Source organism: Rhipicephalus sanguineus, chromosome 8, assembly GCF_013339695.2.
Source record: "Rhipicephalus sanguineus isolate Rsan-2018 chromosome 8, BIME_Rsan_1.4, whole genome shotgun sequence".
In the NCBI taxonomy this organism is placed as follows: Eukaryota; Metazoa; Arthropoda; class Arachnida; order Ixodida; family Ixodidae; genus Rhipicephalus; species Rhipicephalus sanguineus.
In genome coordinates, this window is record NC_051183.1 from 103,300,531 (window position 1) to 103,326,330 (window position 25,800).

Below are 25,800 nucleotides of genomic sequence, written 5' to 3' on the forward strand. Positions count from 1 at the left end.
AAATGTTTATAGTTCATTTTGATCATGCCTTGTTAAACGTGCGCAATTCGTCCATTTGTCTTACGAGGAGTTTATTTATGTATCTGTACCTTCCGCTCGTTTAGAGTATTCCCGTGGATAAGGCGTAATTCAATAAAATTAAAAGAAAACTGTAGTTCAATAAGCGCACATTGCGCGAATCTATTAGGTTATTCTTCGGTATGCAACCATGCTCAGATAGCCATTTGTGTGTGCAGTGAGATTATTCATGAAATACCATTTCACCATGCGCAGTTCCTCAACGCCGTAACGGACTTCGGTGACTTGCGTGAAGACACTGCATGGCTCCTCTACAACGTGCACAACGATGCCCCCAACAACCAATGCCCTGAACCCCCATTCACCGTCCTCCAATGCTTTAGTGTGGCTCTGAAAGGAGGGGAAGCACCAGCGTATCACTGATTAAGCTGATGTTCATATTGCCATCATTCCAGTGTTAGTTCACTCTATAGTCACTGGACAAAATTTTTTGCGTGATTTGCAGTTAAAGAGATATACGCTGCATATTATTGCTTCTTGAAATAGTTTGCTTTTCGGATGACTTGTCACTTATTACCTGCCAAAACAAAAAGATTCCCACCTGTCGCATGCACCGTGGCAATCTCATGCAAGAGTCCAGGAGGCGCTGAAGATGCCGAAATGTCTGCCTTCGGTAGGGATATTCGTAGCTAAGTCCATGCGCGGCCTCATTTTGTACTTCAACTGTACTATGGCACGTAGAATGTAGTTTCGAGTCCGACATTACGCCGGGACTCACGTCGGAGCGGAGGCGGCTATTTCATCGAGATGTGTTGCATGCCACGGCGCGCCGACGAGCGTATCGTATAAGCAGCATTCCGAAAACAGAGAAACAGCGCGAAACGAAAAGAAAGAAAGCTGCGATAGACTCATTATTCCTTGTTTGTTTCGTAAATATTATAGCGCTGTTTCCCTAAGCGAGCACAATAAGCTAACACAGGTTGCCTTTTGACAAATGATAGGCAATCATCTCGAAAAATAGCTTAAGATAGTCAAAAGTGAGAGTTTCTCGACGCTGTTCAGTGCTTGTAAACTGTTAGCCGACAGTAAAAGTAACTAACCGACACAGAGCTAGTGCAAACCAGACGATTGTTAGCCACCACATGGTAATTTTTTGATGCACTAGCAATCACTCGGTGGCAGTTAACCAATAGTAGGCATTCCTTGGCCCATACTTGCTAACATTACCAAGCACTGGCCAGCTTTGCGGAACAAGCCACCACTTAAACACTGATAGACAGCAGATGCCAGAATTACAAATTGGCCGCGTATCTGCGTGCTTCGCTGCAAATGTCGTCTAAAGACGATAGAAGAGGTGCTGCGTGAGATATGGACGCCATCTGGAAATACGTCGGGAAACATCACTGCTGTGTTGCGGGCTGGTAGTCCCGGCGCAGCAGCAGGCGGAGACCGGCGGTTACCAACACGACCGGCGGGGACGCCAGCCAGCCCGAACACGCGGTTTGGCGCGAAGCGCTGAAGCATAAGAAACGTCCGCACTCAACGAGTACTCTCCACACACTCTTTTATTTACACGCCGCCTGGGTAAAAGGAACGCCAGAGCGGCCCTCCATGGCATTCGTACAGTGCAATACAGAACCGAAACCGAAAAATACAATAAGCTCGTGCAGAAGGCACGGAGGAAGTCAAGTTTAACGCGCAGTCTCATTTTCAGCGCAGCTTAAGAAACTAGGGTCTTTAGAATTACGTATGTATGCATTTTCTATTTAAGGAACACACCACCTAATACTTGCCTAGTCATGTGGCGCCTCAGATATGCGTAATGTTTGCTTTTTGATCATCAATGTACACAAGTATGAACCTAGTCAGCCGTTTAAGATGGCTGGCCCTTGGGCAAGTGGTTAAACTTTGGCCGGTTGGCTGAATCGAGGGACGTGCCGACAAACAGAAAGACAGACCAAAATTTCTCCGTTTAAGTATCCCAAGAAAGACTATCGTCTCTAAAAGCAGTGGCCACTGCCAGCTTTCCACTAATAGCCAATAGACATTTTCCACTAATAGCCGCGAAGCCAGAGGCCCTTGTTCCGGTCAGCTCTATTTACCTTGTATGCAACACATAATAGAGGGGTGGGTGAATGATATTATACTTACTCTAATTTTCAGCACTAACTATGGTGCGTATAGAAGCATCGGGCTACGTACATTCCGCGGAAAGATTTCATAGTGCAAGAGCATCTGCCGCAATGTTGCGCCGAATACCGTTTTTCGGTAAATTTTAAACGCAAATAAAAGTATATTCCTACTGGAAATTTCCAAAGCATGACTGAATATGTCACTCTAATTCACGGTCTTTTAATTTTCTTGAACACCCTAATCCCACGTGCCTGTCAATTGCGGTCCCTTAAAGCATTCCCGACACCAGGAACAAAAACTGTGGTTGGTATCATTCTTTTGGCGTAGAACACCGACAAGAACATCACCGTATTAATGGCACTTACAACGACGCACCCAAAACGCGATACATATTTTTCACCGTGTGTTTTCCATCACACTCAGGCGTCGAGCGCTGTCTGCAAGGCCACTACAGCTGTGGATGTCAAAGCGCTCGCGTAGATCGCGCAAGTGGTACATCGTCATTTCACTTCTGGCTTCAAGTGTAAAGGTTTCGCCCTCGTTGTTATTGCTGCAACCTCCCCCAAGCCCCATTTTACAGCGAAAGCTGTTATGAGAGCATTTCAGTGGCCGTTTTTCGCGCCGTAGTTGTCCGCCGCCGCCGCCGCCGCGGGTGTCCGTAACCACTATCGCTCGAAATAAGAAAAATGGAAAAAAAGTCCAGGATGGAACGAGGTTCGAACCTAGGCCATCTGCGTGGGAGCGCAGCATTCACCCTCTGAGCCATGCCGTTGCTTGAAACTGCTTTGCAAAAAGGTCCTATACAGGCTTCATGTCGAGAAGGAACCACATTAACATCTGCAATATAGCGTGGTAGAAGAGTAAAATAAGCGCCAAGCATCGCACAACGCGAATTCTGTAACCAGGCGTCACAAAATGCGAATTGCGCAACGTGTACGTTGTTGAATGCTTCCAACCCATTACAAAGGGCTCCGCCATAATGCTTCATCGTCATCAGGCACAGCATCAACAAAGCGCATAATGCCTTACATGCGTTTAGCAGGTACCGCGTCTCTCCGTGAAATGACAAAAAATGGCATAATGCCTCCTTCCCTACTTTTCAAAAATTATATTGATTTTTAGCGTAGTGGGTTCCTCGCAAGTGCACTTGTATTGGTTGCCAAGGAAGCCCATAAGCGCATGATCCATTTCCTCAGGGTCTCAGTAAAGTTCTTCGCCCCCCCCCCCCCTCGCGCTCCCACATCAACGTATGTTACACAGCATGACGGGAGAGGGAAATAACTACCGGGCGTCACCCAATGCAAATTTCATAACTGGTGGGCCGTTTAAAGCTTCCAATCCATTACAAAGGGCTGAGTCATAATTCTTCATCGTCATCAGTCGTCGCGCCAACAAAGTGCACATAATGCCTTACAGACGCGTAGCTGGTGCCTCGCTTATCCGCAGAATGACGAATAATTGCTTACTAGGTGCTTCCCAACTTCACAAAATATGTGATTTATGGCGTAGTGGGTACCTTGCTTGTATTTATGGCGTAGTGGGTACTAGTATTAGTAGCCACAAGAGAGCTTACATCGCCTCTAGAAACGCCGCTCTTCCGGCTTTCGCTGTGACTGTGCTGCGGTTCGAGCGCAGGCCTGGCGTTTTAGGGGCGAAGCTCCTTAAGGCGGCACCCGTTCGTCCCTCGTAGTCGTAGTCGTAGTAGTCGTAGTGCGTAACCAGTCTTACGCTTTGACCTCCAAGGTGGTGCCGGTGGGAGATTTTTCCTGTGCGTTGTTGAACAATAAAAAATTCACAGCATGCGCGTTAACTAAAAGCCGAATTCTTCTGTCTCTCATTCCCGATTAGCAGCCAATGGCATGTTCCAGGAGGAAACTTTAGTAGAAGTAGAAGTGTAAGTGTTAGCTAAAAGCCGACTTCTTCTGTCTCTCATTCCCATTAGCAGCCATTGTTTACCTCCAAGGTAGTGCCTGGTGAGATTTCTCCTGTGCGTGATTAAACAATAAAAATTTTGTTCAAAACGCCGTTGATTAAACCAACGAAAGACGCCAGATGTTTTGTAAAAGCAAAACGAAAGAACGCCAGATGTTTCTAAAGCAAAACGAAAAGACGCCAGCTGCTTAACGAAAGACGCCAGATGTTTTCTAAAGCAATGGTTTTCTAAACAATGAAAATTAACAGCGTACATGTAAAATTAAAGTGAGCTGCAAGTCGTCATAACTCATCGAACCTTTAGTATAAACGCGCCCGATTTCACGTCGGTGATGATGTACTGGGCAGAATTCACGGAAGATTCACGGTTTACCGATGAACCTCCGCAGCTTCGCCCACTCATCATCATTCACTCCGTGGATATGCTGTGATTTTTTTTTAACACGAAAGTGTTTTATGCCGGGGTCCACCAAGTACATCTGTCACAGGTATGACGTTGATAAAATGGACGCCAACGGGCGAGAATTGAAAAAAACAAGAAAAAGATCCCCCTGGTTGGAATCGAACCCACGACTTTGCGGCCGCGCCGGCAAGCGCCCGACGCCCTACCGACTAAACTATCTCGGGATGCTGGACTTTGCGCGAACGCGCCTTATATCTTTCACGCATTCTCATTCGCACGGTGCTCTCTGTTGGCAGTGTAGGTAGGCGGGGCGTTGCGGGCGGTGCCGCCGACTGTGAGAAGTGAAAAGAAGAATTCTTTTCACTCCTTCAAAGAAGGCTTCCCAAGCAAGGCTTAGCGGCGCTGCTGGATCGATGGATGGATGCTATGAGCGTCCCCTTTATAACGGGGCGGTGACAAGTGTGCCACCAGGCTCGAAAAAAAAAACCTTTACTCTTGTTTTTAGCATTGGCCTAGTGTCTTTACTTCAATTAAAACTATTTTACTCCAGAAGAAAGAAAAACGCCATGCCATGACGCCATGCTCGTTCTTGTAGCCGTTTTTATCAACGCTGCTATCGCGTGCTCCGCACTGTCTTCCTGTCCTGACCGCCGTAATGCGAGCTCGGAGCAAACTCGTGTGCCCGAGCAGCTCGGGCCATCCTGCATAGTGTTGTGTCGTACGACCCCTCGTGGCACGCGGAAACACCAGTGCAGCAAAGGTCCCCGTGCATGCCACTGGGTGGAGCTGGGTCTCCCCCATGCCTCTTTGCTATCACCAATCCGGCGTGGCCATGCTGGTCATGTGACCCGTGCCTCGCGGACCAATAACCTTTCTTCTCCCTCTTTAAAACCGCCTGCAATAAACGCGGGAGAGCAGTCTTCCGTCAGTCTCGCCGAAGCTTGGTTTCTGCGTCGTCACTCCGCGCGCCCTCCCGTCGTTCGGCCTCTCCGTCGGCCCGCCGCGGGTTACGCCGCGCTCCTGCCCTACACAACACATAGCACCCCAGGAACGAAAATAGCACACGCAGAAGAAGGGCTATGACGAAGACAGCCCTTATTTTGTGCGCGTTTTGATTCTGCAGTGCTGCACCATTATGCCCTAACCAGTACTTTTGTGGGACATCTTATCCAAATGATAGGGACATTCCAAGTTCACGTGGGTGTTTTACGGTCTCTTTAACCTCATGTTTGAATGTGACTTTGTGGCCTTGTTGACTTGCTTGAGGTCGTCCCTAATTCGTTTTACTCCTTACAGTGGGAAAATGCTGCGCAGGAATATTTATTGAACATGCAGGAAGCGTTTTTGTTGTTAGTGAAATTTGGTACCTTTTATGCTGCATAAAGTGGTCCGGAGATACTCAGTTTTGTTAAATAAAGCTTAGCTATTTTGAACAAACTCCTCTTCTTTTTTTTTTTCTGTTACAACAATGAATGCGGTGACGATCAAAGAAGTGCTTAATATACCTGGAAAGCAATCCCGTTTCCCATTGCGATATTATGTTTCATGCTTTACGCAGTTTTTCTGGACATCAGCTCTGGAAATGATGAAGACACGGCCGGCACTAACGGTGGTACTCAGAAGAGAGCTGAGCAAGTAGACATTGATAGGAGCCTTGAAGCCCACTCAAGAATACGTAAGTGGAATGAAATACCATGTTTTTGCGGACGACAGCTTATTAATTGTATCATATCTGAACAAAAGTGTTCCACGTAGGTGATACTCATAGGTGAGACCGCAGGTTTTTGCCATGAAGATAGTCGAGCTGAGCTTCACGTAGCGTCCGCTTGGCTATGACCGCAGTCTATGCAGGCCTTATAAGCCTCTGCAAGTCAGCTACGTATACCTGGCGACAGGATGACAGCAAGCTTGCAATGTCATTCTGCCGAGAAAAGCGTCCTGGCGCGGTAAAAATGATAGTTGCACATAAGCGCATGAACATCTGGCGCTACCGTTTTTCTGATAGCGTTCCACGTTGTGCGTCGAAGTCAGAACAATCTAATAAGTAATGTTCAATGCCACATGTTACACTGCGAACAATGTGGTGATGTGCGAAGTCATTTCTTGCACCCGTATGCTTCAGCTGGCCCTAATTCAGTGAGGATGCAATCAAGGACGGGCGCTTCAGTTATTTTAGGTCACATAATCACGTTGTCAGCGCTGGACGCTATACTAATAGAAAATGGTTTAGGATAGACTGTTTGGTGTCTGTTTTTGAGTGCGGCGGATTCTTCGTTGTTGGTATGAATCGCAAAGTTTGTACGGAAGGCTTCCAGTGGCATCTCCGCCTGCAGTAGCAAATCCATCCTTTTGCAATTATTTAGCAGCCTATGGTGTACGTCGGTCAATGTCTCAAAGGGGGATCCACAGTACAGTGATTGCAGGAGAGCCTGGCTGTCTGAAAACAGAGCAGGAAAGATGAGGCAGACAGTTGAATTCTTGCAAGGCTGTTTCTATCGCTGATACTTCACACGCTGTAGAATACACGACGCGGTGAGACCTGATAGGCCACGGTACACTTTGGAGCAGGAATTACGTAAGACGCGTAGCTAGCGGCTTCTTTATTTTTCTCAGCATATCCGTCGGTGTGTAGTTCAAGATGTCGCTCGTACAATATGTTGATTTGCTCGGTCACTAGCGACCTAACTTTTGCCACAGGCGTAAGACGCTTGATCAAAGCTGGTGCAGTGCCCACAGTGTTCCATAATGAAGTGCTTACTGTTCGCGAGTCGGCACCCAGGCGCAGAGTTGGCCTTAACTGACACAGCAGGCAGTGATGCCCAGTAAGGTCCTAGCCCTTGGGCTCCGGTCACATCGACACCGAGTTATCTTGACAAATCAAGTTTGATGAATGAATTATAAATGAATGCCCTTGGTACATGTGTGCGGAATCTTTAGTTGGCATACAACATTCAGTGATTCTTTTCGCGCATGTCAGCATTAGGCATGAATGGTTGCTCTTCCTAATGCTTTAGTCTATTAGTAGACGTCTCCGATGCTGTACGTAGCTTAAAAAGAATTTTCGGGCAGTTCGCACTAAGTCGCGCATAGCTTGGCACAGCGAAGCACGAGACCGTCGCCGCTCGTCCTCCCCGTCGATCGGCACGTCCAGCTTCGAGATGCGCGGCTTCCTCCTCAGGTGTACGCAGCCAGGCTATGCGCTATAGAACCGAGGTTGCGCGTGATGTCTCCATCTATGGGTGTGGCTTAGCTACTGCACATGCGCGGCTTGGCCAGGTGGTGCGGTATCTGTTCGCTAAACTACGCGATTCTTGGTTCGTCTTTCTTTCTCTCTTTTTTTCTCTCTCTACACCTTACTGTCTCTTTTGTTGATGTTCTCTATGTCTCTCTTTTTCTTTCTGCATGTCTTCCTCTTTATTTCTCTCTTTCTCCTTCTTTCAGTGCTACGCTTTACTCGCCCCCCCTCATTTCCCTTCTTCCCACCATCACATCTCTCCTCCTCACGCTCACTTTCCTTACCCACCCCTTGCTACAGCATACTATACAAGGCTATGCTATGCTCCGCTAGCGTGCCTGGATAGCCGAGTGGTTAGGACGCTCGCCTTCGGATCGCAGGTACACTGGTTCGAATCCCTCCTCATGAAGAATTTTTTTCGCGGCAAGAATTTATCTCTTTCTCTTTCTTTACATCGTTCTTGCCGTCTCTTTCTTTCTCTCTTTATGTCTTTGTATCTCTCTCTCTCTGTACTCGTTCTTAGAGTTATTACAGGCCATGCCGTAGCGGCGAGTAGTGGGTATTGCGCATATTCTGTGGCACACACCCGTTCATGATGGTGATAGGTTTCTCTCTTTCTCTGTACTCGCTCTCAGGGTTATTACAGGCCCAGCGGTGAGTGGTGGGTATTGCCTATATTCTGTGGCACATAACCGTTCATGATGGTGATTGTTTTCTGGCACGGTCACACACTCCACTCACTTTATGACGAGCTAGAGCAGGTGCGCTGTTAAAAATAATATTATACTGTGAAGGATGACGAAAGATGTTAGGATCCAGGTAACACTCTGCATTGAGGACCTTTACAGGTGTTGTAAACAAATAAATAAGTCCACCACAGCGTAGACAGTAGTTTATAATGTATGGACGCTCAAAAGTGTTGACAGAAGTAGTAGATTTTTTACTTTCATGTGCAAATTCTCAGTGCCTTGGTGAATAATAATGAAGGAACACAATCAACGTGACACTTTTTTGCGTTCCTGTCGAGCGCTGCATTTGGACATGTATCAGGTTTTTTTTTGTATCCTCCCGCTGCGACTTGAAATTGGTTTCGTCGTGTACTCGACGGCGCGCAGCCTCGCTCACTCTCTGACACAGGCGATGCACAAACCAACGCAGGCTTAACGTAGGCATGAACAGAAAGAAGTTGCAGCTGTCATGCCAAGTGCGCACCTTCACATTTTAGTCCGCACTTTGGCTAGGCTCACGCAACTCACACATGCACTTCCGACAGCGGTCTGCAGCAGCGTCTTTACTAGGCAGTTCTACGGCTTACTTATGTAGCATCCAGCACTGCACTATCTTTTCGTCGCGTGAATGAGCGAATGAGCGAAATAACTGTATCGTAGGTGCGGTGGGGTAGGGCGCATGCCGTTTTTTTGAGGCTCTTACATACCGGCGCATATCCGTGTCTTGCCCTTTTACACGAACTTTACACCAGCGGATATCACGACGACGACTGCGCGTCCTGCGGCCAGACCTCCACTCTAGCTCACATGTGCTCGGAGTGCCGGTCGGCGTACCCCAAACTGAGCAAGGAGGAATAGGACTCGTTTCTACGTAGCTCCGCTGTAGACAAGCAAATCACTTCAATATGTGCTTGCCAAAACTGCGCTTGTTATAAGGCGCATGCGTTCCTAGGCATATCACCATGCGAATATGTTGGCGATCCCCCATAATTGCAAGTGGATGTCACATCTGTGCATTCAAGTTCTGTAGCGACATGCGCTATCAGATGAATGACCTTGCAGCGATTCTTTCTCATTTTCAAATGTTGAATCAGCATACGTAAGCGGACGACTTTACCAAAGAAAGTGCAGTAGTTACCTGGCAGCCAATCGGCAGTCACTGGCCATGCGATAGCACCAAATTAGCTTGCACAATAGATTAGTTTTCGCTTAATGTGGATCAGTGACCTTGATCCTGCACCATTCGAAGGATTTACGGCCATTCCATATACGTAGTATGATTTAGGACAAATTTACTCGTTGAACCTTTCAATAGACTTTTCGAAGAATTGCTGAAACTTGTGTACCAGTATCACCCATGTTCACATGAGAACGATTTTGGTCCATTTCATTTTCCGTTTCATAGCTTATTTTCACATCTACGAAAACTTAGGGTAGGTTGAAAAATTATAAGTGGCTTCAACTGACTCAATGTCCTAAAGACAAAATTAAGAGCGAAGTTCAGGGGCCAGCTGCACTGACTTAACGTCGCGAAGGCCGACGACGGCATTATTAACGGCGCAGCACCTGCGCTCGGTGTGGCTGCACATTGCCTTCTCGCAAACCCGCCTCCGCCGTACCACCTGCGCCACTGCCTCCTCTCCGCTCATTCACTCCTCCTCTCCACTCGATGACCACCTGCATTTCTGCAACCTCCAACTCGCCTCCCTTCTCCACACGACTCCGCTGTGCTATGCTATACCCTGCCCCCTTCTCTCCCTCCTACACACCCTCACTTCCATTTACTACCACCTTGCAATGCATTGCTATACTAAGTGTGGCTATGCTAGGCTAGGATGTTAGTAATTGCTTCGCACGTACGCGCTAGGCTAGTTATAGACAGCTTCTTCATATTTAGCGAACCTATCCTGTGCAGTGGAGCCCACCCAAATTCTATGGCACATAACCGCTTCGCTATGGTGCGAGCATCAGCGACAACATTCAAGCTCTGCTTTAACAGCGCCGCCGTGAAAAAAAAAGGTGGATGTAATAAATGCTGCCTTGTCATAGAGCAACTAGGCTCCCATTACAGGTTATCTGTGTATATTTGGGTCGTAAGAGAGAGAAATGAGAAATCCGGGAACCCTCTCTAACAATTATGCCGAGTCATTGTGCGATTATTACGGACGGAGCTCCAAAGACTAATATCACTGACTGGGATTGCATGACTCACAGGCTCAATGATACGGCGAACAGTTTCGGCTTGACACGATGCTTTCCCGCATATGTTGCTCATCTTTAAGCTCGGCAGTTCACGAAACAGGATAGCCATTTGCGTATGCGGATGATGTGTAGGGCTCTTTCTCTAATATTCTTGCTGCAGCGCGTCCGACATAATAATAAATGGATCATTCCAACGTTACTTGGTCAAATGTTACTAATACTATGTTGCTAATTATGTAGACGGGAGGATGTAGCTCACTTGGTAGAGCATCAGACACGTTTTCCGAAGGTTGTGGGTTCGGTCCCTACCGGCGGCAAGTTGTCTTTTCGACCTCTTTTATTTCTTCACGTTTATATCAGAATTACTACAATAAAATTAGAGAACTACAAATAACGTACCCTATAACTTAGCTTCAGTGACTGTTCGTTTTCATTAACGCTGTGTTTAATAAAGGAAAACGAGCGCTTACATTCTCCTTCTTTTGATTATAGGAATCTACATTGTTTTGGTACTACGACAATGATGCACAAAACACGCATTCTTACAAATCCACTGCACTTTTTAGCGCGTATGCTTTTGCCCAGAAAGCGCACAGCTTCCTGATGGAAAGTGTGGTCTTACATTATAAAATTATTAAAAGTGGTGGATTGCAATTATTTTATGTGATTTTTGCACAGGCGCTTCAGCAGTAAAAATGAGAAACGGGACAGGAAGGGACAAGGCGGGAAAAGGCGTACACCGCGGTTGTCGTAAGCTTGAATAAGAGAGAGCTGAGCTAGTTGGTACGTATTCATTTTAAAACATTGGACGTGCAAACGTGGACACAAGGGACAAGACAAGACACCACAAATACCGACTAATAAGTTTGAGTACTGTCCGTGAAGAATCATCTGTGCACAACAAAGTTTTCCTGAACGAGCAGGTTGTGATTGCCGCGATCCTTCCGGCTGCAACGAGTACTGCCAGAAGAAGGGCAAGAAAAGTGGACTGTGCTTCGGAATAATTGGAATCTTCTGCATGTGTTCTCTATTTTAATCCACTAAAAAAGTGGACACGAGGTTCAATAAAGTCTGTAGTAGCGAGGACCGTCTGTGAGACCCTTCAGGCCAACCTGGCGCTGTCATTATGATTTCCAGCAATGTACTTGCAGTTGCGGTTTTTATATGCCCAGACATCGCAAGGCGGCTCTTTTTCGATTTTCGGGAACCTTAACGTACTGACACCATACATAATTTGGGCATGTAAACGGTGAGCTCGGAGATCACAGAAGAGCCTGTTTGCCTTCTGAAGAAGTACCGAGAATAAAGTGAATTTTTTTAAGACTCTCGCACCAACGGTCAACACGGGCGTGCTACTTGAAGACAACACTTAAGAATGTCGGGACGACATACACGGGGGGTAGGACGTAGACGGTGACACTTTTGGTTGCTATATAAAGCAGGTGGAAAGCGTGAAACATTATCAGACTTAGCACGCACCAATCCTTTTGTATCTCCTATTCCGGAAACCGAAATAAAAAGGTGGCTAGAACTCACAATTGTTGAAACTTCCATTTTTAAAAGGGGCAATGTGTTGAAGTATACGTGTGAAAAACGCAAAATTTTATGTGGCGCAGAGAAAGCAGGCATGTTACTAACTTCAAAAATTCGAAAATAACGGCCGCACTTGCATTCCTTAAGCCCAGTCGACGAAATTAGACAGCACTAAGTGTACATACGTTCACTTCTAAGGAACGCTGAATGTCGCGCTGACCATGACAAATTTACTAGTGAAATTTATCAACGGCACTCACGACAATGACAATGATAATCACCCCGAGTCAAGGGTGTTTAATAAATAATGCTCGTACAAAACCGTCTTTATTCAATATTGTTTGCGTGCAATCAATGAAATGAACATTTACGTTGCCGACCAAACATTTAAATAAACCCTAAAAGCATTTTACTACGAGACTATTTGGAAGGAATATTAACTTCAAGAAAGCCCATGTAATTGGAAGCAGTTCAGTTTTGGCAGCCATGATTTAAAACAATTGCACAAGGACTAGTCATACGAAGCCGGTTCATCGGAACGCAGACATTTATCACTATTTACGAGAGACAATGAGTTCAAACAAATTAAAAACGAAAATGATATGTAGTACATGAAATTAAAAGACGCGACAAATCGCCGTTTAAAACTGCGAGATAAGATACCTTAATGCGGACTGGCATCGATTGGTGATCTATTACAAATGACACAATGAAATCTAACACATACGTAAGAACACAAGCAGTTCACATATGTTCATAGTTCTCAGTGCTCGAGGAAAAGGCGTACGCGAGGATTGTCATTAAGGATCGCCGAAAAGGCACGCGACCGCGTTAGTGCTTCGGTTCTTTCTGTCTCTCGTCATTCCACATCAGTGCCATCACAGCCGCATCAGGTGACTCCTCGTTGCTTAGCGTCACCAAGAGCAGAGATGACAGGGACAAGCACAGAGCGCACAGGGCAACCGGCAAGGCCTTGGCACTTCCGGTCAGCTGGTCCTCGAGGTCCTTAATGGCGCTGGCAGAAGTGGCACCCAGCCTGCCCCACATGTAGGCACCAGAGAAGCCGACACTACGCATCTGGAATATTTGTGCAGACATAATGTACAACATTATGCAGTTGTTTATACCTTAAAATTCATCTTTAAATTGAAGAGAGCAGTGAAGCCGTAAAACGTTCTCGTTATCACGCCGAATATTTTTGTTTTCAATTTCCCCTAGAATTGTTTCACTAATGTTGGGACGCAGTGACCTAGCTGGGCGTTTTAATAATATCTCGGGTTTAACGACCCAAAACCACGATATGATGATGAGACACACCGTAATGCACGGCTCTGGAAATTTTGACTACCTGGGGTTCTTTAACGTGCACCTTAATCTAAGTACACGGGTCTCAAACATTTTCGCTACATCGAAAAAGCAGCCGCCGCGGCCGGGATTCGATCCCGCGACCAGCAGGGCGCTTTAAAGGAGTAGGTATGCGTCGAATGTCGAGAATGCTGAACGCCGTTCTATGATAACCAAGCAGAAAGTAACAGAACCAGAAATAGAATCCACTGTATTCCAACAACACGTGTTGCTGGTGCCCCAGGCAAAAAGTTTTACCTGACAGCTTGACAGAACATGCAACCCTACAAAGAGCAACAGGCATCGGATATCACATAATAAGAACAGTTGTACTGGTACTAGATTCATTATGAAAAATATCTGAACTCGCTTGATGAAACGTATAGCACCAATAATAAAAATTGCCCTAGAAACTCACACAGACAGCATTAAAAATGTGATACCTGGACCATTCGTTGAGGAGCACAAAAAAGTAATTGAATCTATACTGGGTAATCAAGGTAAAAAAAGGGCCTGAAGCAGTCATGTGAATGTTAACCGCAATTCTTTGCTATATCAGGTAATCGCGCAGTGTACATTTAAGCTGGCTCATTGGGGCTTTAAAACTAACGTGACTTTTGAAGAGGTTGTAAGGATGCTTGATACGTTTAATGTGTAAAGAGACTAAGCGACAAATAGCTTCTAAAGAGACGTGATGCATAACGATCATATATCTGTATTGGTTCAATTCATTCGTTGCGCCCCTATGATGTAAACGCTGTCAAATTAGAACCGAATGCTAATTTCATTTAATGTCACGAAAACTGCATGATCCCTAATTAACATCATTGTATACGAATCAAAACAAGGTACTTACTCTCACTCATCATGCATGCGCAAGGCAACAGAAGTATATCAGGCGAAAAGAAACAGCTGGTCTGAGGCGAAGCGCCCCTCGCATTTAGAAAGGGTAGATTTCTGAATTTGTTGGTGCGACGTATCGAGTGTTAAGCGCAGGATTTTTATGACGGGATGCTCTTGCGCGTGTGTGCTCTTTTCTGTCCCGTCCCGTCATGAAAGCTCCGCGCATGACACTGAATATGTCGCAAAAGACTGTCGCAACATCTTTTAAAGCACGAGGAAAGAATGAATCTTTCTCACTTCGGTCGGGAACATCTCGACGGTTTCCACGCACAAAACGACGTAGGTGATGTTCAGAAGCAGCTTCACCCACATGATGAGCGCGGTGAGCGGCAGGGGCAGTCCAAAGGCCACCAGAGCAGCATGGAAGGCGAGAGCCATACCCACCGTGGACATCACGCGAACGATAGCGGCCAGGTGGTCGTGGTGCTTGACCAGGAAGTAGGCGACCGCCATCGCCGGCGCGTTGCCGATCACCACGACCCACTTGGCGAGCTCGTAGTCGCGGCTTACCGTCTTGCTGTCGGTCGCCAATCCGCCGTAGTAAATGAGGAACAATGTGAACCTGTGCCACGCGCACATTTTGGTTGCTCCTAATGGGAAAAGCACTCACATGCGGACAAATTTATGCAAAACTTCGCTGGAAGGTATAACGATGTACGGCAAATATACTGTATGCATGCGCGAACAAACAACTGATTTATCGTTTGAAAGCATTCGTGAAAAAATTGGCACTACGAAAGCCACCTAGTAGAGAAACGTGAAAGAAATGATATAGGCAATTGTTGCTTTCGGGAAGTTCCGTAGTGCTTTAGTAATTTTTGTTCTCATTTTTTCCATTATTTAACCGGGTAGCATCGCCCCGCCACGGTGGTCTAGTGGTTGTGGCTCTCGACGGCTGGCCCGAATGTCGCGGGATCGAATCTCAGCCGGGGCAGCCGCATTTTCGATGGAGGCGCAAATGTTTGAGGTCGATAAACTTAGATTCATGTGCACGTTAGAGAACCCCAGATGGTCGAAATTTCCGGAGCCCTCCACTACGGCATGTCTCATAATCATACCGTGGTTTTGGGACGTTAAACCCCAGATAATATTATTATATTATAATTACCGGGTAGCATCCGAGATGTTGACAATTGTGCATGCATGCTTTCCAAATAATAAAGAGTTTTAGCTTGTCCGTAAACTTTTTGTACGTTACCGTGCTACCAGAATACCGCATGGAATCTGCGCACGCGCGGTCCTTTACAGAACGTAGACGTCCTTTCTCGGAACCTTATCTACTCGCCGGATATACGTTTTACTTTTACGACCCTATCTCGCCAATTGACTTTCGTTCGTGGCTACTGGCGATATCCGATTTTCGGAGACTCCAGCCACCGAGTAAAAAAATCACACCATCTCCGCTCAAGGGGACCATGAGGTGATGCGAAGCAGCGTTTCGGCATGTCGAGCCCGCGTTTCACAGAGGAAGTGAAGAGGGGGAGGAGAGAGGAAAGGGGAGAGGGAGAGGGGAAGTGGAGAAGGAGAAATTGGGAGAGGGGAAGGGGAGGGGGTGGAGAAGTGGGAAGTGGGGAAGGAGGAAGTGGGAGAGGAGGTGTGTGGAGAGGGTTCGCGCATGCGCAGTAGGGGTGGTCACGCCGCACACCACCACCGGATTGAACTCCGCAATAAGATGCTTCGCATCTAATAAAGCGAAGTGCGAGTGCCATCTACGAGCGCGTTGCTTATTGCGTATTAACGAAAGATCAAGTGACCAGTGACGTAGAATACCGAATCCGTGAACGTGAGAGGCTTAAAGCCACCGAGAGGACGGATAGGCGGTGCCATCAGGCGGGGCCGAGGTGAACGAGGCAAGCACAATATTGTTATTGCAGAAACATGGTGCATTCTACTTCTCGTGTAAATGCCTTTTAAATTTGTTTTCTCAAAAACGGCAGGCAAAAACAAACGCGTCTATGATTGTGGTTGCATGAAGCGTCACAGGATGTCGATACCGCCGTCCCGTAACCAGGCAATCCTACACCCCTCATACACTCTAAAAACCGCTAAGATTTGGCAGACGCGGTGATTGATTATTATCTAAATTAAATATTGTTTAAATGCAGTTATCATGATCATTTAGTGGTTTGCGCAAACGGGAATGTATACGTTTAGGTACGTACGTAAAAGGTTAGTTATGCGAAATTAAAACTTCGCTAAAACACGCGTTTCGGTAACACGGTAAACGCAATCCGGGATTCCGCCAACATGCATTAAGCTTGAAAAGTATACGGGCAGACTAAGCACCTCTATTAAAGTAGTTGTGAATTTGCGCGTATACTGTCTGTTCTGCAATGTCCTCCTTCATCGCAGCGCATTTCATCAAGAGTAATTAATAGCTGAACAGGAGGAGGCACAAAAATACGTATCGACATCTAATAGCAACAGCATGCTCATTGGGCTCGGTTCGTGCATCATAAAAAGACAATAAAACAGCGTGACGTGGGACGTGTAAGGGAACACAGCAAAGAGCAACGCTCTGTCCTGTGTTCTTGCGAGTCCCGTACCATGCCACTTTTTAGTTTTTTTTTTTGCCTAATCGCAAAATTCAAACTCGCAACACATTTTACCACAATATGATAATAAAAAGTCTCGCCAGCCTCGTTTCATCTTTCTTGGAATTTTGGCATATTCAAAAGACACCTGGAAACATTAACCGGTCAACAGGGACACTGGCAAGCGTGTATGTACACGGTCTTCGGAACAAATGGTGAAGACCACCCACTAACAGTGGCGGGGAAAACGACGGTGGAGAGGGAGAGGGAACATTATGAAGCGCTAGTTTCGGAGTCGGCCCGGCCGGGCAGTCACCGCTGAAGAAGAGACTGAACGGGTCTCGAAACGTGCGGTCAGTTCCTTAAAATATTAAAAAAAAACTCTACCCAAAACGCGCCTGGTGAGTCGTTTTATTCTTATAATTTCACCGGGCCAGACAGATTGCTATCGAATATGTTTAATTTTAAATTTTACCACGATGCATGCTATGGTTGAATGATTGTCTGACATGCCTATTTTGGTCTCACGTAGTTACGAAAACTCTTGACAGATGGCTGTAACTTCTTGACAACAACTCATCAATTTGAATTCTTCATCTAATCGCAAAAAGGCAGAAGTTCGGGGAAAGGTGAAAGACTGAAGGGGGGGAAAAATTCGAGAACACCACGTGTCGCTGAAGCCAAGGTTTCGACAAAGTGACTTGTGTTCCTGTCAACCGCAGACTTTTCAATTGCAGCCTTGAAGAATATCAGTCCGCTTGTCGGAACGCCAGCTCCAGCGACAAGCGGTGTTGATGAATTTTTCACCCCTTCATCTAATCCTGTTTTTCATACCTACGTTGATTTAATGTAATCTATATACCATAAATAAGAAGCGCTAGTGTGGCCGGTTTGAGAAAACTACCTAAAATACTGTGAGAGCAAAGCGGGTGATCGAGATAAGAGAAGTCTGACAACATTGTTATTAGTAAATGACATCCAGGTAAGATAACTGTCGCTCTGAAGCCAAAAATACCCCCACGTAAAGTTTGAGGACATAGTTCTTCACCTTCTAATAATAATTGGGGGGGTTTCACGTCTCAAAGCCACGATATAATTATGAGGGACACCGCTGTGGAAGGCTCCGGATATTTCGGCCCCCCAAGGTCCTTTATTATGCACCTGAATCTAAGTACACGTTACATCAAGCTTTTCTCCTCTACCAAAAATGCAGACGCCCTGCCCGCAATTCGATCACGTGACCTGCGGGTCAGCAGTCGATCACCTTAACCACTGCGGCGGGTCTTCTATTGTCTTCGTCGGTTAGGTGATTTCCATTTTATATGGAATAATTAGCATATGTGCATATATGAAACAAACTGGATTGGAATTAAGCCTTCGGTTGGAACCATTTCCTGCCCTTCACTTAAGTTTACCCGTGGATGTGCCGTTAGATAGTAGCTCACCAGGCTACGCTCATGACGAAACTCCGGTATGCCATTCCACCGCACAGAGCTGTAGCCGCCAGGGATCGCTTGGCAGCCTCCAGAAGCGGTGCGGCTCGACCTCCTGGTTTGTTCACGCTGGCTGCGTGCCGGATGGCGTCGATGCGCCTCCGCACTCGGTCCGTGTCCTCGTCGTTGAATCTGGCCGCGTACACGGCGACACGCTCGGCATCTTCGAAGCGCAGGCTCACGAGCAGCCAGTGCGGGGATTCCTCGACTAGCCCAGCGGTCACCAGCAGGAGCGCCGAAGGTAGCAGGACCATCAAGTTGAACATGACCCAATCCTGAAAATTTTGTTATGAACCATCATGATATACGCCTTCCGGGGACACTTTTATACTTTTCTTCATTTATTTATCAATACTGAAGAGTCGCTTAACTCCAAGCAGGAGTCGACACAAAGAAAAAAAGTACATCAAAAAACAAACAACAAGGGTAGTAACAACCGCAAAGATGACATCAACGCATAAAACACTGCAATTCAAAGAATAGAGGGGTGCAAGCACACATTTACCCACACATTTTCCTCAGGTTTGTAATAATCACTTCTGCACTGAGCCTATCGACAGCTTGTTTCGGTAATTGGCTCCAGGCGCTATTTATTTTCAGAAAAATGAATATTAAACGAAATTAATATCGCAACTGATACAACGTTTTCTGCTGGGCGATATTAACCAGCAGAGTCTTGCTTATTTTAGCATAATGTTAACCGCAGTTGTCTAAAAGGATGCCTCTTTTGCTTCCCTTAATGCTGCATTATCAGATATTTTTAAGTTCGATGTTAGCAAATACTGGGCTGGTCACGCTAACACAACCAGAAGTAAAGTTCCTGCTAGCGCCAGCGCGGGCCGGCTTCTTCCCTCTTCTTTCAATTGCTCCGGCCACAGTTTTCTTAAAATTAGACCTTGCAGTACCGTTAACTGCTTGGGCTCGCGAGTGCTTTGAAGCAGCATCTTGCTGCACAGCTCCTACGGGGCCGCCATACCTACGAAAAGCGTTTTGTTAGGATGTATACGGGTATGCGCTAAGCCTTCATCCGCAAGGTGGCAACACCATCGCCACACCAGCTTGAACGTCCTTTCGTACATGCCGTCCGTGCTCTCCGTGCGTCGGCGTGAAGGAGGTGTTCCGGAGGTCTTTAGTCATCCATGTCGCCGTACGAATCTCGTACACAGCGCGTGCAACGAGTTTTTTGCGCGTGCGGCGAGAGCGCGGAACTTCAAAATGGTGACCCCGACGCTAGCTATCCTCGCGAATGACGTCAAGTGCATACGACCTATAGATGGCGTTACAGCAGAAGAACAGCACGTGCAGTGGTGGCCTAACTGTTACTGTGTCACACTGCTGTGGTCATGATAGCGGGTGTCAGGGGCTCGATTGTGCGATTGCTGGCTTAACAGTCAGGAAGCCATTCCACAAGACATACGCACTGGCAGCCACGGTCGATGATAAGCGGAGATGTTCCCAAAAAGGCTGAGCTTTATACTAAAAGAAAGATTCACAGGATCCCTTGTGCGTTCAACTAAAACGACTCGAAGGCGAAAACCATTCTTTCCTTCTCATTCGATGCATTGATCCTGCCCCGCCCCCCCACCGAAAGCTTTCCGCATCTAATGTGGTTTTGCACTGCCTCCAGGAGCGGAGGCGCCTCACCTGGTTTTGCACTGCCTCCGTGATCGGCTCACATTTGACCAAGCGATGATTTCATGTGATGACGCTTTTAGGACGTCAAAAATTTTGGCGATTGGTGACGTCACATGGTGACGTCATGTGATTTTTTTTGTATCACTCGTGTTGGCGCCGACTCCGCGGAACGCCCACGCGGGATGCCAGCCAATGTTCGCGTTGGATGAGGTATCAAAAGATTGAGCCTTAAAACTAATACAGAAACGAGTACCTTTATCAAGGTGGCGAGTGCGGCGACGTATATTGGAGCGAGCAGCGTAGGCCAGCATATGGCCAGGGCACAGTAGGGCGCCCGCGGTCCAGGCTGTGTGCTCTCGAAGAGTAGAATAAACGAGATCACTTCTATGGCGCTGCAGGCAGCCGACGAGAGGCAGCGTAGGAGAGCGTAGACTAAGAAGGAGCTCGCCAGGCAGGTAGCCACACCCGACAACACCACCAGGCCTGAAGCCCAGAGGAGAACGGGGCGGCGACCAAACTTGTCCGACGCTATGCCTACGCATGGTATGGCCAAGACACTCGCTGCAAAGCCGAGAGAATAAAATGTAAGAAATAATTGCTCCGATGTGCGCTGATTTATATGGGTTGATACGAACCGTCATATGCAAAATATCGCCTGCCCTGGATAGGAGCTGTTCCGTCTGCGCCTTCTCATACTGCCCCTGCTTCACGCGCTTGTTATTTTACAAAATACTGCGTGACAGTACGCTTCCGTGGAATCTTTCCAATATTTTACCACGACGGGTCTTTTTACACGTGGAAATATTTCTATTCTCTTAACCATTGTGTTACTGCGGAGAGAAATTGGCGCAAGAGAGGATAACTGACCCACGGAGTAAAAGAGGCAAAGGGAACGCCGTTGTCTTTTTTGCGCAAACACACCTCTTTGTGTTGAAGCAGGACTAACTACGGTAACAATTTCATTTTACTAAAATAAATTGTGAAATCATGTTTAGGCGAAGTATGTGCAAGGTGAGTGGGTGCTGCAACACTCATTAGAACTACGTCTTCCACACCGATATACATATATATATATATATATATATATATATATATATATATATATATATATATATATATATATATATATATATATATATATATATATATATATATATATATATATATATATATATATTGTAAAAGAAAAGTCTACGAAAGGGCTACGCCTTTGACAGTTCTCGAAGAAAACGACCAAGCAAGTATCAGCACACAATGTGTTATTCATTCCCACGATATCTGATGTGGCCTACAAATCTAATCTTTACATACTTTATCGATTCAAGATATAGTGATAACAGAGCTCCTGTTCAGGCGCACAATTAGTAGTAATTACTAATAAAACAAATACCGCTTGTAAGTACTCACGACTACAATTTATATGCATCTGGCGCATTTGTTCTAGAGATCACATTGTATCTTTTTTTTGTAATATTCGTTTGAGTTAGCAGACACTCCACTTATAATAGTACGGCTGATCGTAAAACAGAGGCTATTTATTTATTAATGTTGAAACCTCCACAGCTACTTGGGAAACGAGCGAAAGTTCCACCGAAACGAGGAAATTTCAGGTCTAATGCAGGGAAGTTCTCATTTTCCTTCTTAGCCGTCCTGCGCCTGTGACGTCCTAAAACCAGAAGTATAGACTGTTGAGCGAGTTGGTAATTCGTGATAAATACAAATAGCGCGATAAAACGCATGAGAGGACGAAGATGCGCTTGTCCTGTAAGCCTCTTCGCCTTGTCATACGTTTTTTCGCGCTATTTTTATTCAACCTAATGATTATTACGCCCACTGTATTAACAAACCCTAAATTAAATTTAGGCAACTAGGTTCTCTAACATGGCAATAAATCTAAATACACTGGTGTTATGGCATTTCGCGGCGTCATCTCGAAATCCAAGAAGAGCCGATAAAACCATAATGAAGCACACCTCCTGTGTAGGCCGCTTTCAAGAGTGCCTGGTACCACGACCTGTCGCAGACCATGTCCCAGCGGGCGATGGCATTTCTGCCCGGGGTACCAGGTCCATAGGCGAAGGTCTCACACCGAACCTCGCTGCGGTTGGTCCGGTCTATTGTCACAGGTGACTGGGTGCTGGCTTCCAAATGGTCTGACACGGCGCCTCCAGGGCGGAACGTGGACGTCGCTAGTGGCAAAGCTGGCGCTTCCAGTGGATCGTAACGCTCGCACTGTTTGAAGTCCCCGTTCGAGTCGCGTGGGATGGCGGTGTCCTTCCACAGCTGCTCGGATAGGTTGGCGAACTGCTCCGGCGGCGCGCACCAGTGCTCCACAGGTTCGAGGTCGATGAATAGTAGTGTGAAGCTGTAGGAGTAGGCGAGCATGGTTGCCAGCTGCGTTGTAGAAAAAGGAAATGATCATTCGTGCACACCGAATAATGGTTTTCACCGCTTGCACGGCGCAGCCACATTTGGACAAGTACTGCCGGTCAGGTGGAACAAGCGATCACTGATAACGTCCGGCGGTTCCTTATTGAGTGCTTCCTGCCCGCGCTCCTTCGCCATGAGCTGTTACGTCAGCGAGTGCTGGCCGCTTCAGCAGGTGCCAGGGGCTCGTCACTGGGTAAGATTATATATATTTTCTTAATGCGGGTTCGATAGTAAAGGCCTGTCATCTGTATGGGGGTAAGCGCTCAATACATAAAAATAGGACTGCTTTCCTTTTATATTTCTATATTTGTCACAGAAGGGTGCGTTACGGATAGGCTAAGGCTGTTTTTTTTTTCAGAACCAAGTCACCGCCGCCCAAGTGTAGGTCCTGTCAACTTGATGCCCGTTTCTATTTACAAATCGCCCACGCCATTACAGGCGCGACAAACGAAAAACGATGAACATAACATTTTAAAGGGCTGCCAAACGTCCAAAGATATTTTTTAACGTTTCTAGTAAACATGCACATATACTTCGGAATTTTTCACAATCTAGAGTGCCAAACGAGACAGCGCTACGTTCCGTGGCTGCGTCACAACATAAAAGTAACAATTCCTCTTCTAATCTGAGCCTTTTCTTATCCCCAGAGCTGGCCGTGACGTCACCAGTAATATCTAGTCACGTAAGCACCAAAATGAACTTATTTCTTTGCCTGCAAGTACGCGCGCTTCTTGCTTTTTCTCCATAGCGGAGCCAAAATGAACACTTGGTCAGAAGGCCAGACAGGCCAAAGAAAATGCGTTGCGATGGAAACGGAAAGCTAAACGAGCGAGGGTACATTTAGGTCATCAAATACGTGTAATTCTGCTATTACGGCACTATTTAGAAACATTTTCGTGGCTGCGTGATCATTGTATACTCGTGCACCACTGCAAGCCCACAACTAAATTTCGACCTCCGGGTGCTTTAGGGCCCTGTAAAGGGTACAGGTGCTCACAAAGTAATTCGGAAGGCCAGACAAAGCGCCGTGGACTGCGCCTGTGGAAACAAGTGTCATCGTATTGGCATATGTAAAAATTTTAATGGTGTATCACATGTATATAGCGGGGATGGAAAGAAACGCGAACAGTGCGGCACATACGTTCTATGCAATTTCGCATTTCTTTTCAAGCCGCTGTAGCATGGATCGTAATAAAAAGCCACTAGAGTTATCCATTATACATTAAATAACTACTCTAGCATCTTTTTCTTTCCGTCCAGGTCAGGGCGTGTTGAAAACAGCGCGCCGCCCTGTTCGCGTTTCATTCCACCGCCCCTGTACGTGAAATGCGACATGTGCATTTCTTTTTCTTTTGTTCTTTTATTCTTTTCAACAAATCCTGTATCTGAGACAGATTTATGTGTAAACAAATTTAGTTTGGAAGGGCGTTCAGGTTTAAGCTAACCCCAATTTTACATGGGCGAAGTGATTATTATTGAGGAAGAGAAAAGAAAAGTACACCCCGCAGCTGTCTCCCTTGGGGGAGAACACCTCAGCAGTAGTGCACGGGGGAAGGGGAGGGGGATTGAAAGAGAGTAGAGAGGAAAATGAGAGAGAGGGATTAAAAAACAATAGGGTAGGGGGCTCGTTCGCAAAAAAAAAAGAAAAATTAAAGACGCTCACGCAGACCGCGGCCGGTAACGAAGTCCATCAGCGCAGAAAGAGCACGCTTAACGTGTTCGCAGCGGCACTCGGGGAAGAGAAGCTGCAGGGTGGTGGCCCGTGCAGACCCTAATTTCACATTGTTGGTTCATAACATTATGCTCGCTGTGAGATTGACAAGCCATCAGTTAAACTTCATCAAATACGGCGTTTCTTTATGTAAATGGCATTGCAGTGCGGAACGCAAACATACCAGTTTCTTTAGCCTAATTTCGCGATTGTCCTTTAATGTGGCTGTGCTGGCTTAACGGTTAAAGGACCCCTGGGACCAAAATTGAAACCTCAAGATTTCTGTGTTGTTTGATTGTCCTGTATACGGGGGCACTACTGGCCGACTATTAGTGCCGGACGTTTGTTTTAAGGTTTATTAATTTGGTTTTAATGTAAGCGTGAGCGCATCTGAGTTTGTAGCACCTCGCGACTTTGCCACTCGTTTGACGTAGACCGAGGCCTCGCGTGACGTTCCACGTGTAAAGCTAATATTGCCGACGTCAGGGAATATTTGCGGGGAGCGCACAACACCACGACTGGCACCCGGCGAGGATTATTATTCGTCACCCCTCTCGCTTTGTTGCCGGGCTGCTCTGAACGTGGTTTTGCCTGCTTCGGCCAGGAATACATCCCTTTATTCCTGATGGGGGTGGGGGGTTGAAAAATGCGCTTTTAACGACACCAAAGGTTCAGTGAACGTAATCTTGGGCGGTCTGCCGCTGTGTGGCGCTAGTTTCTCATCGTATTCAGGAGGGCGTTTCGAACTGACACAAAATAGTTCTCAATTAACGACGCTAGCATTAATTAAACAATGCGTAGGAGCAGTTACGATTTAATTTTGGGAATACCAGACGCAAAGCTACAAATTTAAGTAAAAAAGCCACAAACAAAGCTTTCGTTGTGAGATGTCCTTTAAAGTGCTACAGCGCCAAGCTCGAAAGTTAGATTGTCGGCTAGGGTAGCCGAATTCGGCAATGCAAAAACACCCGTGTACTAATACTTCGGTTCATGTTAACCGACAAAACTGCTCCGAAGCCACCCACTGTGGCCTGCCTGTCAAAGCTATCCTGCTTTGAACAGATCGAACACCAGGCCACATGGTCACAAAAACGTCTTACGCTAAAGATTTTGCTAAGAGAGTATTTCAGCCAGCAACGAAGCGGGGCATATAATTAGCGCAGCCGGCTGACCCATGAGAAAATGCGCTTATGAAACAGTTTTGTGAATTCGGCCGCCCGAACATGAATTCACTTGAAAAGTTATTCCTGAGGACGCACCTGTGCACAGAGGAGCATCGTCTTCTGGAATCGTCCGTGGCCGAACGCGGACCTGCTCTCCACCTGGGTCTCTGATGGTGTCATGTAGTCGTCCTGTAGTCTCGGCGTGGTGAGGAACCCCGCCCCCGTGCTGATGGAACCCACACTGCCCGGCAGTCGGTACATCGTCTCCGAACTTGCGATGTGAGGCACGCTGCTTCGAGCGGAAGCTTTTCTCATCTTCGCTAATGTGGAAGCTGACTGGGGAAGCTCAGAGGCGGTGCGCTGCGACATCATGGAGGCGCGTTCTTCTTCTGCTTCTTCCTCG

General features: G+C 46.6%; 1 protein-coding gene across 2 annotated transcripts in view; it reads right to left on the minus strand.

Moving 5' to 3' along the window:
- Positions 1-12,718: 12,718 nt before the first annotated feature.
- The window catches only part of LOC119402280 (solute carrier family 22 member 6-B), a 47,864-nt gene continuing 34,782 nt past the window's right edge, over positions 12,719-25,800 (minus strand). The window contains exons 5-6 of one of the 2 annotated variants that reach the window (XM_049418564.1): positions 14,669-14,993; positions 12,719-13,261 (exon numbers count right to left, since the gene is read on the minus strand). In XM_049418564.1, coding sequence (XP_049274521.1) covers positions 13,016-13,261; positions 14,669-14,993 — 571 coding nt within the window. In that variant the 3' untranslated portion in view covers positions 12,719-13,015. The remainder of the gene's footprint in view (positions 13,262-14,668; positions 14,994-25,800) is intronic. The other variant, XM_049418565.1, reaches the window with a different exon arrangement.